General features: G+C 41.3%; 1 protein-coding gene across 18 annotated transcripts in view; it reads left to right on the forward strand.

The window, feature by feature from the left end:
• Positions 1–17,935, forward strand: part of FRYL (FRY like transcription coactivator) — a 331,713-nt gene that overhangs the window by 191,278 nt on the left and 122,500 nt on the right. For all 18 annotated transcript variants that reach the window (XM_050947243.1, XM_050947242.1, XM_050947230.1 and 15 more), the window contains 3 exons: positions 8,249–8,373; positions 13,501–13,558; positions 15,228–15,319. In XM_050947243.1, the coding sequence (XP_050803200.1) occupies positions 8,249–8,373; positions 13,501–13,558; positions 15,228–15,319 (275 nt within the window). The remainder of the gene's footprint in view (positions 1–8,248; positions 8,374–13,500; positions 13,559–15,227; positions 15,320–17,935) is intronic.

Genomic DNA, 17,935 nt, shown 5'->3' on the forward strand with positions numbered 1-17,935 from the left:
AAGGTAGAAGAAATGCTTTCTAGCTGTAATGATTTGGAGAACATTAAGTAAGAGCGCTGAATACAGCTGCATTACAGACCAACTATTCCCTATCCACAAGCTGTGTAGGTTTTCAGAGGAATTATTTGACTGCTGGTGGACTCTGCCATAACCTGAGCTGTTTAAAAGAAACCGATTACAATGGATGAACAGTGGCTGTAAAGATTCCATTTAAAAAGATGCTGGAGTACAATTCCGAGGAAGATTGACTTGTCAGCTAAGTTTTTTCATCTGGTACTTTGTATTGAGATCTTAGTACCTGGCTGGCAGATCTGAAGAAGGCTCTCCCTAAAAGTTTCTGAATCACCAGGAAAAAACAGGAAATCATAATGCTAGCCTCTAATTTTCTTTAATGCTTGAACATTCTCTTCAACTTTCTTTACCACTAACATAGTAAGCAGAAGAGTCTTGTGGTTTGCTATGGAAGTTTCAATTGGTATCTGTGGTGAGTAGGTTGCTATAGGGCAGTGGTCACCAACTTGTCGATCACAATTGACTGGTCGATCCTAGAGGATCTCCCAGTCGATCACAATCTCCGGTGGTGCAGCGGGGCTGCTGCTAAGGCAGGCTCCCTGCCTGCCCCAGCCCCACGCCACTCCCGTAAGCAGCCACATGGCCCAGGGGGCAGGAGTCTCCCTCCATGCTCTGCTCCTGCCTGCAAGCACTGCCCCCACCGCTCTCATTGGCCGGGAACAGGGAGCTGTGGCCAATGGGAGCTGCAGGGGTTGGTGCTTGCAGAGAGGGGCAGCACGTGGAGCCATGTGCCTCCTGCACCCCCCCCCCGGGGCCACGGGGTGCATTCGCCCCTTCCGGGAGCAACATGGGGCTGGGGTAGGGGAGCCTGCCTTAGCAACAGCCATGCTGTGCTGCTGACCAGGAGTTGAACCCCAGCCCTGAGTCCCCTCCTGGAGCCAGCACCCCATACTCCCTCCTGCACCCCAAGCCCCAGCTCTGACCCCCCTCCCATAGCCAGAACCCTGTACCCCCTCCTGCACTCCAACACTCTGCCCCAGCCTGGAGCCCCCTCCTGTACCCCAACTCCCTCTCAGAGCTTGCACCCCCTGCCCCTCCTCCACTCCAACCCCCTGCCCCATGGTGAGCCCAGAGCACCCTCCCACACTGCAAAACCCTCGGCCCCAGCCCAGAGCCCGTACCCCCTCCCAAACCCCTACCCCAGCCCGGTGAAAGTGAGTGAGGGTGGGGAAGAATGAGCGATGGGAGGGTGGGGGGATGGAGTGAGTGGGACAGGGCTTTGGGGAAGGGATGAGGCTTCAGAGAAGTGGCAGGCTAGCTCCTGGGTTGCTCTTAAATTCAAAAAGTGATCTTGGGTGTAAAAATGTTGGAGACCACTTCTATAGGGGATACCAAAATCCTGACATAAGGTGATAAATCCAGTTGTGTGGATGAGAGAAAAGGAGAAGAAGCCAGGATACTTCTTTGCAGAAATTAAGTTTTCTGATAGGCAAGTAAAATATATTTAATTGGAAATTTTAGGAAAAGTGTTATGCTAAAGGAGTTCTCACGTGCTACAAGCACTTATTTGTTATAATCATGAAAGACATACTGACTTTTAGCTTTATTATTTGTGGACTTTTTTTTCATATAACAGTAGTCCTGCTCCCTCAGAGGTGGAAGTAGTGGAGGCATCTATCTGAGGGAACTGGAGAAAATTGACAATTCTTGTGCATATGTATTTATCACTGTTGCATTGCATGCTCCCTGTGCACTCAAGTTTGGATTCTGTTGGTCAGCAGTGCCATTGGGACCACTTCTGCAGCCCTGAGTGTCCTCCCACCCAAAGATTTAAAGGGTAGAATGGCCGCAACTGTCCTTCAGTTCCTTCCCACCACCCAAGGCTATGAGTATGAATTTGAAGTGTCTGAACTTAATACTCATTGGGCAGCTATCCATTGTATTGTAAATAGTTGTAAATAGATACATATTCGGGGGTTACAAAGGAAGAGTACTGGTACCAGCTCCTTTTATTCATCTGCCCATGGCACCAGTGTACTCAGTACCAAAATCCCACACAGTGTCAGAGACCTTAGGGTCTCTTTGATACCATACGCCCAGCTCTTGTTGATTGTGAAAGCACTTCCTTCGGTACTAACTGCTACCCCAGTGCTAATGAGAGTTCAGCCTGAGTGTGCTTTCAGCACTCCATTGGAACTGGTCCACCTCTGCAAGAAGAGAACTCCTCCTTGGGCTCCAATAATAATAGGGACATTTCATCAATACGTTCCCTGGAGTCTAGGTTTTCAGATCCATACACCTCAGAGACGAAGTCTAGGGCTTATTTTTATTAACCCAGAAATAGAGGATCTGACAGAAATACTACCACTTTAATGTATCCCCCTCCATGATCCCCTGTTCCATATGCTTACCAGAGCCCTTGGCCTTATTAGGCCCCAGGGGGATTACATCATGCCAGAAGAAACCAGCTTCTGCAACCTAGCCCAGGGCTGAGTCCCACCCCCAGTCACAAGGAAGCATTTCAGTCGGTTCAGACTGCAGCTCCGATGACTGAGCAAGGTGATCAGGGCTCTGATGAGGACTTACAAGTAGACGATCCCATCTTCCTGATGAGAAGATCCCCCAAGCTTCTGGACATCTTACACACATCCATGACTGGATGTCTTGTGATGCCCATAAATGAGGCACTGTTAGAGCCAGCTAATTTATTCTGGCAGACATCTGCTTCCCTAGCTCTTTTATCAAAAAGAGTGAATCACTGTGACTAAGTCTTTTCTCAAGGCTTTGAGTAATTTTATACATACTCTATTCCTGTGTCAGTGGTTGTTGTAGTGAAGAAAGAAAGAACTAGACAGAGTCAACAGAAAGCTACACTGCAAAACAAAGAATTCAAGAATTTTGATATATTTGGTTGCAAAAATTATTCATCAAGCCTACAAATGAGAATCATCAATTACCAGGTCCTCTTGGTGAAATAGGATTACTTGAATTGGCGCTCCATCTCCAAATTGGTTGATAAAATTCCTCGGGACAACAGAGAATTTGTCTTTAATCTCAAAAGGATAACTTGCAGCATGTATATAATTTAAGTGGCACTTGATGCTGCAGACACAATATCCAGATCCATGACTACCTCGATTGCCATGATTAGACCCTTGGGAATCCCTAAAAAGGTATAGGTAACAATAGAGGATTTTTCCTTTTGAACAATGCGAACTTTTTGATGTGAAGACAGATGAGGCATTTGCTAAAGGCCTCTTGAGTGAAGCTGAAGTGCTAAGGAATCTACACTCCAGGAACAAAAGGCCTCAGCCATATCAGAGGAAGCCTTACTACATTAGGTGTACACAGCCTGAACCCAAGAAATGCCAGCAACTTCAGAGAAGAGAACAACAGCATGCTACGTTGGGAGTGCAGTCACTTCTAAATCTTGGAGCAATGGAAGAAGTTTATCAAGAACACACAGGAGCATGAGGGTGTTACTCCATTATTTTTTACTTCCCAAACAGAAAGGGGACCAATGCCCTATTCTGAATGTGAGATAACAGAAAAGCGCCATCTCCAAACTCAAGTTCAGGTAACTCTGGCCTCAGTGATTCCAACCCTGGATCAGTAGGACTGGTATGCCGTTCTTGACCGCTAGGATATTTACTTTCTTATAGCAATTCATCCTGTCCACAGAAAATATCTAGGGTTCACGTGAGAAGTTCCTACTATAGTACTAATACAGGATTGGCCGTTCGGTCTATCAGCAGTGTTGGAGGTATTTACAAAATGCCTAATGGTAGTGGCAACTGACTGAGGATTCAAGGAGTATATGTTTCTGTGCAACAGGTGACCAACTCCATAAAGCAGACTCCACAATTTTTTGCCTCCCTATGCCTCAAAGTAAACAAAGAAATCATATTAATTACTATTCAAAAGATATAATTTCCAAGGGCAGTTCTGAGTATGGCTTATCTTCCCCAAGCAAGATTCCAAGCTATGCTACTAGATCTATCTATGACCTACAAATTAATCATTTTAAGAACCTGTGTCAGGTATCTGGGGCATGTGACCTCCTGCATCCATGTAACTCAGCTTGTCAGACTTCATCTTTACTGGTGGTTGAAAACTGTGTATCAGCTCAATGGACTGCACTTGATATGAGAGTGCAAGCCCTTGAGAACTCCGATTGTCATTAAATTGGTGGAAGGACACTTTCCAAATTTGCAAGGGAGTGCCTTTCTCTTCACTGTTGTTGTCGAAGACTTTGGTGACAAATACACCCACACACACACCCATCCTAATCTTCAAGTACAGGGCCTATAGATTTTTCAAGAAGCTCGGTTACTTATATATGTCTTGGAACTAAGAGCCATTCATTGAGCATGCACAGTATTCCTCCCAATTCTGAAAGATCTAACAATTCAGATAATGACAGACAGCACAACAGTAATGTTTTATATAAATAAACAGTGGGAACAAGGCTAACCACCCTTTATCAAGAAGTTGTGTGTCTGCAGGGCTACTGTATTTGTTACAAGATTACCCTGATAGCCATATGCTTACCAGGTTTTCAGATCATCAAAGGATAGTTTGCAAGCAAGAGGTCAGTTAAGGATACCGTTATTCAAGATGTATTCATTAGGTGGGGTCATCCATCCATAGACCTGTTTGCTATCAAAGAGAACAAGAAAAGTCTCAAATTCTGCTCCACAAGAGGTCAGTCAGCTGTTTCTTTCTGACATGTTCCTAATCCTGGTCCCTGGGTTTAATGTATGCCTATCTGCTGATTCTGATGATCCCAAGAGGTCTCAGGATGATCATGATAGCACCTGGGATGGCCAAAGCAGTTTCTGGTTCTCAGATGTTATTAATCACTCCATTTGACCACTAGTTCAGTTGCCTCTTCATCTAGGTCTGATATCTCAAAGATAACGACAGATTGTCCATCCAGATCCAACTTCTTTTCACCTCCTCAGCATGGATGCTGGTTAGTTAACATTAGAGAGAGGAGCTGTTTGTCTGAGGTGCAGAATATTATAATACACAGAGTAATTTTATACATTAGAAAGGACACCATGAAGCTTACTTACTCTGCCAAGTGGAAGAGATTCACATTCTGGGCACATCAGTGCTAGTTATTCCCCTTTCAGACTCAGATACCTGATATACCTGGTTGTCTTCTGTTATTAAGCAACATCTCTGGACTATTGCTGAGCTCCTGGAGAGCCCAGTTAACAGATGTCTCAGCTCTTCATCCTCCAGTTCAAGGTCATTTGATATTCTCACCCTGGAGTAGCTAGGTTCCTGAAAGGCCTTATGCTGATGTATCCCTCAGTCAGGAGAGCTCCCCTTCCTTGGGATCTAACATTGTGCTGATGGGTTTGATGGGGCTACCTCTTGAGCCCGAGGAAACATATTTCTTCTTTCATCTATTCAACTTTCTAGTATCAATAACATCTTCTAGAAGATCTTCTAGAAGGGTGGCAGAAATACAAGCACTCATGATAAGACCTCCATACACTATATTTTTTAAAGGCAGAGTGACTTTGAGATTTCACCTGCCATTATTACCAAAGAGATTGTCTTTGACTTTCATTTCTACCAACTAATTTATCTGTCTGTATTCTTTCTCAATCCACATTCAACAAAGGAGAAGCTAACTTTACACCTTAGATTTACTTAGGGCACTCTCCTTCTACCTTGACAGGACTAAGCTAATTAGAGTGTCCCCTAGATTGTTTATAACTTTTCAAGATAGGATGAAAGGTCAGGCCATATAAATTGAAGATTTTTTTAATTGGATTTCTATGTCCATTAAGTTATGCTATATAAGTTATGCTAAATAGCCAAGTTAGACCCACCATTGAGGGTTACTGTCCATGGTGTGACAGCTCAAGCAGCTTCTACAACCTTCTTGATAAATGTTTCAATAATAGAGATATGTAGAGCATTTACCCAACAGTGCTCTGTAGAGGCAACATCAAGATCTGATGGCCACATTGGGAAGGCTGTCTTGCAGTTACTGTTCAGGTAGACTTTTGAACCCACCTACAGTGATCTAGGTCACTGCTTGTGAGTTACTGACAGTGGAATATATATGGACACACACTTGGAAAAGAAGAAATGGTTACTTACCTTGTACTAGTGGTGGTTCTTCAAGATGTGTTGTCCATGTATATTCTATAGTCTGCCCTTCTTGCTCACTACTACAGAATCCTACAACACCTGGATTCTGTATTGGTGAAGAAACTGAGGCTCTGAGCAGCTGAGGAAACGCTGCCCTTTATGTGCTTCATTGGGAGGCACAAGGACACTCGGGGTACAGGTACGGCCCCAGTAGACACTACTGGGCAAAAGAATATGAATTCAAGTGCTTGGGGTGCATATGCACTACTGCATCTCAAAGAACCAGTTACTGTAAGGCAAGTAACTAGTTCTTTTTGTTTGTTGTGCTCACAGATGTTCCTGGTGCCTCACAAAGCAAATAGGCATATTTCCCTGCACCGAATAGTTTATAACCTAGAATTTAGATATGATACAGCCAGTGAGACAAAGAATAAACATGACGGGGACAGGAAGGGGAAAGGACAGTTATATAAATAAGAGTATGCTGTGATGTGCTTACTGCATGTTCTCTTTGTTGTGAATAAAATCTTTATATTGGATGATGAAAACTAGTTATTTTTTATAGACTTTTTGCAGTTGAAGTGAGAGCGATGCTTGCTGGGAATATTCAGAGTAGTGAGACACCTATCACCTGTCTTTAGTGTGAAGAAGCCTTGTCTGTGCTTGCTGTGGATCAGTTCCCCAACACCTCCAGCCTTTGGCCACACAAGCACTACCTTCTGAGTGTCCTGAGGTCTCACTTTTTGTACAGGTTAATGGTGTACACTCCAACCCCAAGTCCTACGGACATCCCTCTGGAGTGTCCAGCTTCTGTTCCACTGGGCACTCACAGAATTCACAGATCCAGTACTCCCAAAGGAATAGTACATGGCAGCTTACCAGTTTTACATCAGGATCGCCACTCCACTGAACACACAGCACTTTGATATGTTTATAGTGAAAATAAGAAGTTTATTTAACCCCAAAAAGAGAGAGATTCAAGTAATAGCAAGTGGATAGAAGTATTAAACAAAGGGTTACGTATAAAATAAGATCATAACACACATTCTAGAACCTAGTATTACTCACCAGCATTTTTCAGCCAGCTAGACTGTGATCCCATTTTCACAAAACAAGCCACGCTCTCAGCTGGTCCCCTCAGTACAGGATGCAGACCAGCTCTCTAGCTACAGTTATAGTCCAAAAATCCATTGTAAATAGGACTCCCTCCTGCTGGTTTATTTCTTCCTGTAAATTTCCTCATTGGAAGATTTCACAAGCCCTTTGATTCAAGACTGTAAATGGGTCTCTGTTGTGAACTATACAGTACTCAGTTTACTTGTAGACAGACACACACAAATTTCATGTCTGAAAGAAACATGCTTCTCACGTTTTGGTGACCAGCCCCAAATCACAGACCTTAAGAACATAATTTTCAGTATATATAAATAGCTTTTTACCTATTATCTTTACATAACATTTCACAATGATTATGAGGGCTGACGTGACATGGGCTTTCAGTAGAGACCTTATGTGACACGCTTTGGTGATCTAGTATGTAGATACCAAACACTGGGAATCCCTGTAATCCTTATGCACCGTGGGTCCACTGCCAGATGGCACCAAGAGATCCCTGTATCACAGTGAGTTTTTAGGACGGATTTGAATGAGGGAAGGGTTTCAGCTTGACAAGTTTTTTAGGTGCTCTCCAGGCGAAAGGTACAGCCTGGAAGGAAATAATGTCAATATTATGGAGGTCACTGAAAACCTTTGCACTTGGTCTGGAGCCCTATACAATATGAGAGATCCTGTATTTCAAAGAAGTAAAGGAGACATTTGTTTCGATACTAATCCCCTCAAGAAAGAAGCCCTGATATAAAACCAGAAGTAACAGTCTGCAGATGGAAATGAGATTTGTACAAGGATGGGGAGGACAAAACATCCCAATAAAGATATTGAAAATATGATGCAAAGAGACAGTTGTTACTGGTTTAGAGCAGAAGTTTCCCTTTCATAATAACTATTTCAAGTAACTTCTTAGTTTGGAAATAATTAAAAATAAAAATAAACTTTTTTTTAATGCTACCAGCTGAATACTGTGTAACTACTTGCTAGAAAAAAATGTTCGGTTTTCTCCTTTCAGATTATTGGCAGTCCGTCCCCTTCATCCTTGTTTAAGCACATAGTTCCAATGATGCGCTCTGAGAGCATGGAAATTACGGAATCCCTTGTGCTGGGACTTGGCAGGACCAACCCAGGAGCTTTTAGGTAATTTTTATGCTCTAACCATTTTATTGCTAATTGATCATGAAATTGTTGTGAACTCTGATTTCAATTTAATTTTTAAAAACCACACCTAAAGAAATATCCTACAGGCTTGAAAACTGAAATGAATAGATCCTCTTTCTTAGCAGTTAGTAGTGTGACAAAGATTGCTAGATATTGAAACAATAAACACACAGACTTTGCTTGAAACCCAAATCACACTCGCTCTCAAGATCAGTCAGTGGTTGTTGCTGTAGTTTTGGGTTAGAATAGTACATTTCCTCATCTCAGTTACATGGACCTACAGCTCACTGTGCCTCCTGTGATATCTGTTTATTTTTTGTGTTTAAATAACAATAAAAACCATCAATACAAAAAGCTCTCAGCACCCTAACAGTTAATTAAATTTACATTAATAAATGATGAGCGTCCAGCAGCAAAAAATACTCAGAGTGAATTAACTAAGCCAATAAATCAAAGCAGCAAAACAGGTCCTCCTTCTTCGAGTTAAGCTCCCTATACATATTTTACTCAGTGTGTGTATGTGCTCCATGCACCTGAGGCTGGAAGATTTTTACTAGTGGCATCCATTTGTCTGCAACTGCATCTCCTTGTGCTCTAAACTGAAGGCATAAGGAGTGGTGTGGACTCACCACCTCTTCAGTTCCTTTCTACTGTTCATGCTCTCACACAGAACTCTTCCAATGTTTGCAGCTTTGCTAGCATTCCTGCTTCCAATTCAGGTTTGTTGTAAATAGTTCTCCTTTGTCTTATAGTTAGTTTAGTTTTAGTTTTAGTCAGTCAGTTAGTGATAGCAGAGGTCTGGAGGCTGTTGGGATATGTAGCATGCCCAAGATACTTAGCCTTAAGTCCTGCATGGCCAGTCCCTGGTCTTTGGTTGCGCGGGGTTTGATAGCTCAGGGTTGCTCGACTGGGGCCTCAAAGAGGACTCTATCAAGAATATTTGGAGCGATCCTCAAATGTCAAGTCCGAGGGAGAAAGGATGATAAATATTGCACTTGGAGGGAGTGTGTGACTCCCAAAACCAACATAAACAAGTACTGTAGAACTTACTAAGCTCTAGAACTTACTAAGTTCTATAGTACTTGTTTATGTTGGTTTTGGGAGTCACACATTCCCTCCAAGTGCAATATTTGTCATCCTTTCCTTTCTCCCTCGGACTTGACATTTGAGCATCGCTCCAAATATTCTTGATAGAGTCCTCTTTGAGGCCCCAGTCGAGCAACCCTGAGCTATCAAACCCCGCGCAACCAAAGACCCCAGCAGACAGCACAGATGGAAGGAGAATGTGAGCAAACACTTGCATAAAAAAATGCTCCCAAGTCCTCATCTAAGAAGAGGACTTAATCCCCTACATCCAGATCTGGTGAGACTTCATGTCCTGGTATAGGTGTGTCAGGAGCAGACAGGGAGCATGAATCTGCACTGTTAGTACCGAGAGTCAAGAGTGCTTTGAAGTGAGTGGCCCCAGCAAGATAAGGAAGGTAATGACTGCTGACTATATCAACAATACTGTCTCGTGGTAAAAGGATTCTGCGGTATCAGCTCCCCCTATCTAACCTTAATAAACACCATAGGATTCACCAAGAAGCAGAAGACCTTCCTACTCCCTATCTTCTAAAGCTGGGTACTACATCTTAGATGACCTAGACATTACTGATATTGTCTGAACCAATGATCACTAGAGACGTACCCACTCCTTTGGTGCACCATTCATCAGTCCTGTCAACCATCTAAGGCTCTACCACAGGGGTTCTCAACCTTTTTCTTTTTGAGCCACGTCTTCCCCCTAACCAGCATACTATAAAAACTCCATGGCCCACCTGTGCCACAACAACTGTTTTTTTCTGCATGTAAAAGCCAGGTCCAAGATTAGGTGGTAGCAAGCAGGGCAGTTGGTTGGGACCCCATGCCACAGGGGGCCGTGTGAAGCTAAGTTGCTCAGGCTTCGGCTTCAGTCCTGGGTGGTGGAGCTTGGAGCCCTGGGGCTGAAGCCTTTCTGCTTCCAGCTTTCTGCCCTGGGCTCCAGCAAGTCTAATGCCAGCCCTCTTGACAGACCCCCTGAAACCTACCTGCAGACCCCCAGGGGGCCCCAGACCCCTGGTCGAGAACCACTACTCTACCAGGCATCCCGTACCATTAGCTCCAATTATGGTATATGGGGATACATATTCCTTGGATGATCTTGAGATGAAGACTCTGGTCCCCTATCTGAACCGAGGCACAAGAGTAGCCTATATAGGGGTTTCAGGTTCCGCAGGACTCCTCCTTCCTTCCACATGACGTATCTAGTCCAGGACAACTGGTAAACTCCCCATGGGACCACATCCTTTCTTCTACTTGTCCTATTAAGGGATCAGAGCAGGAGTTCAGAGAGAGATTGCCTCATATTGATAAACCACAGTTATCTCAGGAGCAATATGAAGAAGAGGAGCAATAGGAATAAATAGATGCTTTGTGGAACTGTCATCCTCATCTCCTAAGGAGGCAGTTGCACCAGCCTCACCATCACCACCAGATGATTAGGACCTTCTGAGAAAGATTGTGGATGCACTCCGGTCCCTCTAGAGGAAGTCCAGGACACCGCTCACAAATTGCTAGATATCGTCCAGACTGCTGGCATGAGCCCAGTGGCACTTCCTATCAATGAGGCTATATTTAAAGCCAGCTAAGATGGTCAGGCATACCCCAGCCACTTGCAGAAGGCTGAGAAGAAACATTTTGTACATCTAAGTGGTAAGCTAAGGGCATCTAAGCTAGCAGAACCATTAGGAAAGGGATAGATAATACAGAAAATATTATACCACTATGTAAATCCATAGTACTCTATGGTATGCCCACACCTTGAATACTGAGTGTGGTCAGGTCACCTCACCTCAAAAAAGATGGTTTTAGAGTTGGAAAAGGTACAGAGAAGGGCAACAAAAATGATTAGGGTATGAAACAACTTCTACATGAGGAGATATTAAAAAGACCTGGACTTTTCAGCTTACGAAAGAGAAGACTAAGGGGGGATATTATAGAGATCTATAAAATCATGAATGATGTGGAGAAAGTGAATTAAGGAAATGTTTACATAATATAAGAACCAAAGGTCATCCAATGAAATTAATAGGTTGCAAGCTTAAAACAAATATAAGGAACTACTACTTCACACAACACCAAATCAAACTGTGGAACTCGTCATGGGATGTTGTGAAGGCCAAAAGTATTATTGGATTTTAACAAAAATTAGATAAGTTAATGGAGAATTGGTATATCAATGGTTATAAACCAAGATGGCCAGGGACGCAACCCCAAACTCTGGGTGTCACTCACCTATGAATTGCATGAAACTGGAACTGGATGACAGGGGATGGATCACTCAATTGCTGTGATCTGCTCATTCCCTCTGAAGTGTCTGGCACTGGCCACTGTCAGAAGATAGGATACTGGTCCGGATGGACACTGAGTCTGATTCACTATAGCCGTTCTTATGGAATTAAGACTCATCTAGCTATCATGCAAGAAATTCCTGTTAACCAAAGGTCAACCTCTCTTCAGATTTTAGCAGACTATACAACCATTCTGTATTATATCAATTTGCAGTGGAAAGTGGGCTCAGTGCTTCATGATCATGATGCCATGACATTTTTGAACTCATGTCAATCACCACATCACCCTTGCAATTCTCCATCTTCCAGAAGAAGAAAACAGCCACCAAAGGAAGTTAAGCACCCAGAAGGAGAGGTCCCTCAAACTAACAACGACCAGTACTCTGCTTGCACAGTAGGGAGACTATGGAATGGACTTGTTTGCCGCAGAACGCAATATCAAGTGTAAACAATTCTTCTCCAGGAGGGAGAAGTCTGAAATCTTTAATAGATGCATTGCTCTAATCATATGTTTCTCTGTGCTTTCCCTCCAATATTTCTTATTCCAAATTGCTGCAGAAAAGCTGTTGAGAAAGTGTCATGTTGTTTCTTGTAGCCTGAGCATGGCCCCTTCAGTTACGGCACTCTGACTTGCTTCACTTGGTTTTTGATCCTCTAATCTTTAGTTCCACACACTCAGTAGATCTCCTGCACTAGGAGTAGAGCCAAATTCTGTACACTGATTTCTGAGATGAGAGCTCAGGTACTGGCTGTTGAGCAATTTGGACATAATTGCATTGGGTAAGTCCAGAAACTTCTGCTGGAGAACAGGAAACCTTCCACCAGAGACTCCTACTCTTTGAAATGGAAATGGTTCTCCATCTGGGTAAGACAGTAAAGATCTTATTCTTGCCAGTCTTCAGTTCCCTTTGTTCCGAACTATCAGCTTCATCTTGGATGACCTGGTCTCTCTTTCAACTCAGTGTGTGTGTGCCTGTTTGTGATTTTGGCCTTTCCATCACAATGACAGATCTCTACTGAATTCTCTCATCTTATAGTGACAAAATTTTTCTAAAGACTTATTTCATATATTTATTCCTCTTTGGGAGCCTGGAGAGTTTGAAAGATCCAGGCGCTAATGCTGGGTCATCATTTACTATATTCCATAAAAATAAGGCCATAATTTGTCATCACCTCCAAATTCTTGTCTAAATTGGTCCCTGATTTCTTCCAGAATCAGTCAGCTTGTCCAAACCCATTTCATTATCAGGGATGATTGGCCTTCAGTCTAGATATAAGAAAGCGCTATGCTACTGTCTGACCAGGATTAAGCCATTCTTCAAAATATCATTTTCCATTCAAGGACTCATCAAGGGTATCAGACTTTCCATATTCTCAGTACTATGAAATAGTGGGGATTCTATTAGTAACAAGTATTGGGCCACATGGCACCAAATCTGAAGTCTAGGGACTGCGTGTTATACTGTGCTGTCTCAGATATTGGTGTTGTAATAGATGGTAAATTCCTTTTCAATTGTTATTACTTTGAGAAATGTCAGATTGATGCTCTGTCTTGCATATTAGCAAAGTCAGTGTCCTAACTTTTAAATATTAATTTGATTAATAAAGTCACTGTAAATGAAAGCAAAACTAGAGAGATTTTCATTTTTTAATACAAGTTTTACAACATTCGTTTCTGTAAGACATTTAGCATCTTCACTACTAATTCAGTGATTGATCTATCATTTTTATCCAGGGAACTAATAGAAGAATTACATCCTATAATTAAGGAAGCACTTGAAAGAAGACCAGAGGTAATAAGGATATTTTTATTAGTGCTCAGAATCTTCTTATAGCTATTTTTCCACAAACATAGTAAACAAATATTACTATCTGTTCTTTAACAGCTATGGCTAACATACAGTAATGTAGCTTAAATAAATAACTAAAATAGTCAGAACCTTTTTTTATTCCTTTCAAGATAACTTACATATATGTTAAGTTTTTTTTTTTAATCAAAGCCTTAACTTTAGAACTATGCACTGAAAGCCCTTCTTGCCACAGTAATTTTGTTAGTAATAGCTAATAGTTTAAAATATTTTTTCCATCTTATTTTTTTATGTCCTGGTATCCAAGCCAAATGCGGTCTGTTTGCTTTTACTCAAATTGTTGTGTTGGTGACATTCCATCAGTCAGAGAGGCTCATGTGTACTGTATATAGGAGAGAGAAAAAATACGATTTTTCTAACTGGGACAAAACATTAACTTACCTGACCTCTTCCAGTCCTACGAACAAGGCTTTTCTGATGGATAGCATATCACCAGTATATATGGTATATATTGAAGTGTGGAACCAAACAAGTGCTGTTAACCCGCAGTGACCCTGGATGTCAATATATTCAAAGGAAAACAAAAAGATGACATAAAACAGTGTAGTATTTGTTCTGTGGTAGCATCAAAAGTCCGTAATAAGGACCAAGACCCCAGTGTGATAGGTTCTGTACGAACACAGAGTAAAAAACAATTGATAGGTACCCTAGATAATAACTCTTTTGTTTTTGATCATCGCATTGAATTTTATATTTTAAGCATAGCTGATAGGAACATCCAGTATGAATTTCAAATCTTGTCCCACAGCTGTGTGCCATAATGCATTTTTTCAAAGCCCTACATGTACCTATGCTAGTCATACAAATGCCAATCTTTACGCATCTGTACTTTACAGTAGGTGGTGTGAAATGTAAAGATGCAATATACTGTTACAGAAGATCATGTCAAATTTAATTTCAGATAACTTTATTGATGTGGTGTTATTCACGTATAACGTAGTGGTTTTGAGTTCAGTTGGCACATCATTGGAATAAGTAGACTCTCTAATATATTTAGAACTAAAAGTTACCACTGGGCTCAAATGGTAAACAATGAGGGTAATTGTTTTCCTTCTTTTGTTCAAGAATAGTTACTTTTAAATCTATTATAGAATATCCAGGGAGATTGAAGTGTTCACCTACTGGCTTTTGTATGTTACCATTCCTCATGTCCGATTGTGTCCGTTTATTCTTTTACGTAGGGACTGTCCGGGGTTTGGCCAATGTATATGGCCGAGGTGTCAATTCCAGGAGAGGAATGTAGATTGGCCAAACCGGACAGTCCCTACATAAAAGAATCACTCTCTCATAACAGTCAAAATCGTGGAGCAATAATTTTCCATTGTACCCAGTTGAAGAACTAAATAAGTGTTCTTCGTGGAAGTCTGAGAGGTTACACAAGGAATGAATGTGACCTATGATCTAGTACATTAAAATTGTACAGTAAATCTAACTGTTTAAATAAAAAAAAAATCTGTGACTCACTACTGAAAACTGTAGTGGTACCAACATGAGTGGAGTCACGACTGTGTTTCAGTGTCCCTGTAGGCCAAACTGATATTATCCTTATTCATTCCACTGTTCCGTGTAATTTTTGTATTTTTCCATTGAACAGAATATGAAACGACGCAGGCGTCGAGATATTTTACGAGTACAACTAGTACGAATATTTGAACTGCTGGCAGATGCTGGTGTTATTAGTCACAGGTAGGTGTGGAGTTGATGAGAAGGCATTGTTTATTTCCCTAACAAACTTCTGAATTAAGAGCCAATAGTTTCTCTATACATTTGTCTGTTTCACCTTATTGTACAACTTGAACAATCACTTAAAACTTAATTTATAGCAGCATAATACACAATAATCCTCATAAGTCTTGGAGGAGGATTTCAGTGACAATAATATTTCACTATTATAATAGAATACTGGAATAATCAATGTTTTGCCTTGTTCCCATGTTTTCTTGAAAGACCAAGAAAGCAAACAAACAAAAATCCACAAGGAGTTTGTAAATACTAATTTTAAAAACATAAAGATATGCTGATCAGTATCTATAAATTTACATCTAAGTTTCTGACCACTCTGTTTTATTTGAAATGCCATGGAACATCTCATGTTTTCAGTGAGGTGTGTAGTGTGTGACACAGGTATATGTTTGCATGTGTGTTCTTTCTGTATAGGACCTTGTCAGTAGTGAATGAGTTAAATTACAGGATCAAGTATAAAGCCTTGAGCTACTTTTACAGGTGAGATCCCAAGCTGGAGACAGATAGTCTAACTGGGTTCTTCCTGCAGTAACATCCTAATGTTATACAATGAATCCTGTGAAAAGAAGAAAATGTGATCTATTAATACTTAACTCCCTGGAGATATTTAAAATAAAACATGTGGGGCAGGGGAGGTAGGAATATAAATTTTTGTTAATCTGTCCTAAAATGTAAGATATCACTTTAATGGAAGTCCTTTAAGATTTATAAATCAAGCATAATTTTCATAATAGTCTCTTGTAAATTTTGAGTATTAGGAGGATAAAAAAGTGAAAGGGTGACTGTATCTGCCATTGTTATTGTGTAACTTTATGCCAAATAATTTGACTTTTGATTCTAAGGGTTAAAGGAGGAAAAAAATTCAGTAAAATATTATGTAAAATAAAGGACACGTTGACTTCAGTCAAAGAAATCTGTGTAGCACCTTATTCCTTCAGGATTCCCCCTGAGGCTAATCAGACTGTGCACAGGCATAAAGTACCATGTGGACGGATGCCTTTGCAGGATCATGGCCTTCCATATTATAATAGAAGGTTTTATAGTGCCGGTGAATATATAAAATTATGCACCTTTACCTTGATATAACATGAACTGATATAACACGAATTCGGATATAACGCGGTAAAGCAGTGCTCCGGGGTGGATAGGGGGGTGCGCACTCTGGTGGTTCAAAGCAAGCTCTATATAATGCGGTTTCACCTATAACGCAGTAAGATTTTTTGGCTCCCGAGGGCAGCATTATATCAAGGTAGAGGTGTATGCGGATCATTAAAGTAAATATGCAAAAGTAATAGGTACTAAACATTTCAGCAGCATCAATTCATGGGGAAAATATCTTTATTTTACAAATTTATGATAGTGATGAGTGTTTGTCGTATTATCATGTATAACTGTTAGCTGGCTATACTGATTCAGAGCAACTGATTGAACAAGACAGAGGTTATGCTGATGGGTAGAGGGGAAAGCAGTTTGCAGCCGCAGTAACGTCTCCTTTGATGAAGATCTATACCCAATTGGTGAATTCAGTTTGTAGTTCAGAAGTTTAGGATTTCTTGCTAACACTAAGCTCTTACATAGCAGCAGCATCTATGAGTAACATCTTCTACCACCTCTGAGTGGCTAGGAGACTTTGTCCTATCCTGACGAATAATGATCTGCCCTCAGTGATAAACCTTTTTTGTCACCTCCCAGCTGGACTACAGCAATGTGCAGCAACCTGGATATGAAACCATCAGCCCTTAAACTCCAATTAGTAGAGGAGCTCCTCAACAACATGGGCTACTGCTGGCACATCAAATCTGTTCTCCACTCTCTACACTGGCTTGCCATAGAATATGAGTAATATTCAGGTCTTAGTACTTGTCTTCAGGGTACTCACTGGCCTGCGCTCAACATATAAAAAAGTAGCTTAAATCTCCAGGATGAGGATTGTTGTTGACAGCTCTGCTGCTTGACTGTGCAGGAGACCGAACTTTCTCTTTTGCCAGTGAGTCTGTGGAACAAACTCTTACAGGAACGGAGGACTGTCTCAGACTTCACCACTTTCTGCTCCAAGGGCAAGACACACTTCTTTGACCTTCTCTAATATAAACAGATCATTGTGTACATTTAAAGAAAAAAAAATCCTACTAGTACAAAACATTCCATTACACGCACAGTTCTCTTCCAGAGGACAAGATGAGAGAGCATCAACCACATGTGACGGATGTTATATCACGTAAAGCACTACTAGAAAGCACTCAGATGCCATAGTGATGAGGCTGATATGAGAGCCTATTTAGAATTGAGTATATAGCTGCTGTTTCCAGTTAGTACTCCTCAGCATAGCATAAAATACCGAGGACCTTTGTCTAGCTCAGAAGATAAAATATTTACTTTTTGACCAAGCACATCTAAATTATCCATTTATTTTAGGTGTGTACCTTGTTTATAATAAGCAAGCGGGTTTTTTTTTGAGGGGAGGCGATTGTTAAACCATCACCCTGAACAAAAAATTATGATTCTGTAGTAGTAGTAGAGATGCTCCTGATTTACAGGGCCTGGTTATTGGGCCAGATT

This window comes from Gopherus flavomarginatus, chromosome 3 (assembly GCF_025201925.1).
Source record: "Gopherus flavomarginatus isolate rGopFla2 chromosome 3, rGopFla2.mat.asm, whole genome shotgun sequence".
NCBI classification, from domain to species: domain Eukaryota; kingdom Metazoa; phylum Chordata; order Testudines; family Testudinidae; genus Gopherus; species Gopherus flavomarginatus.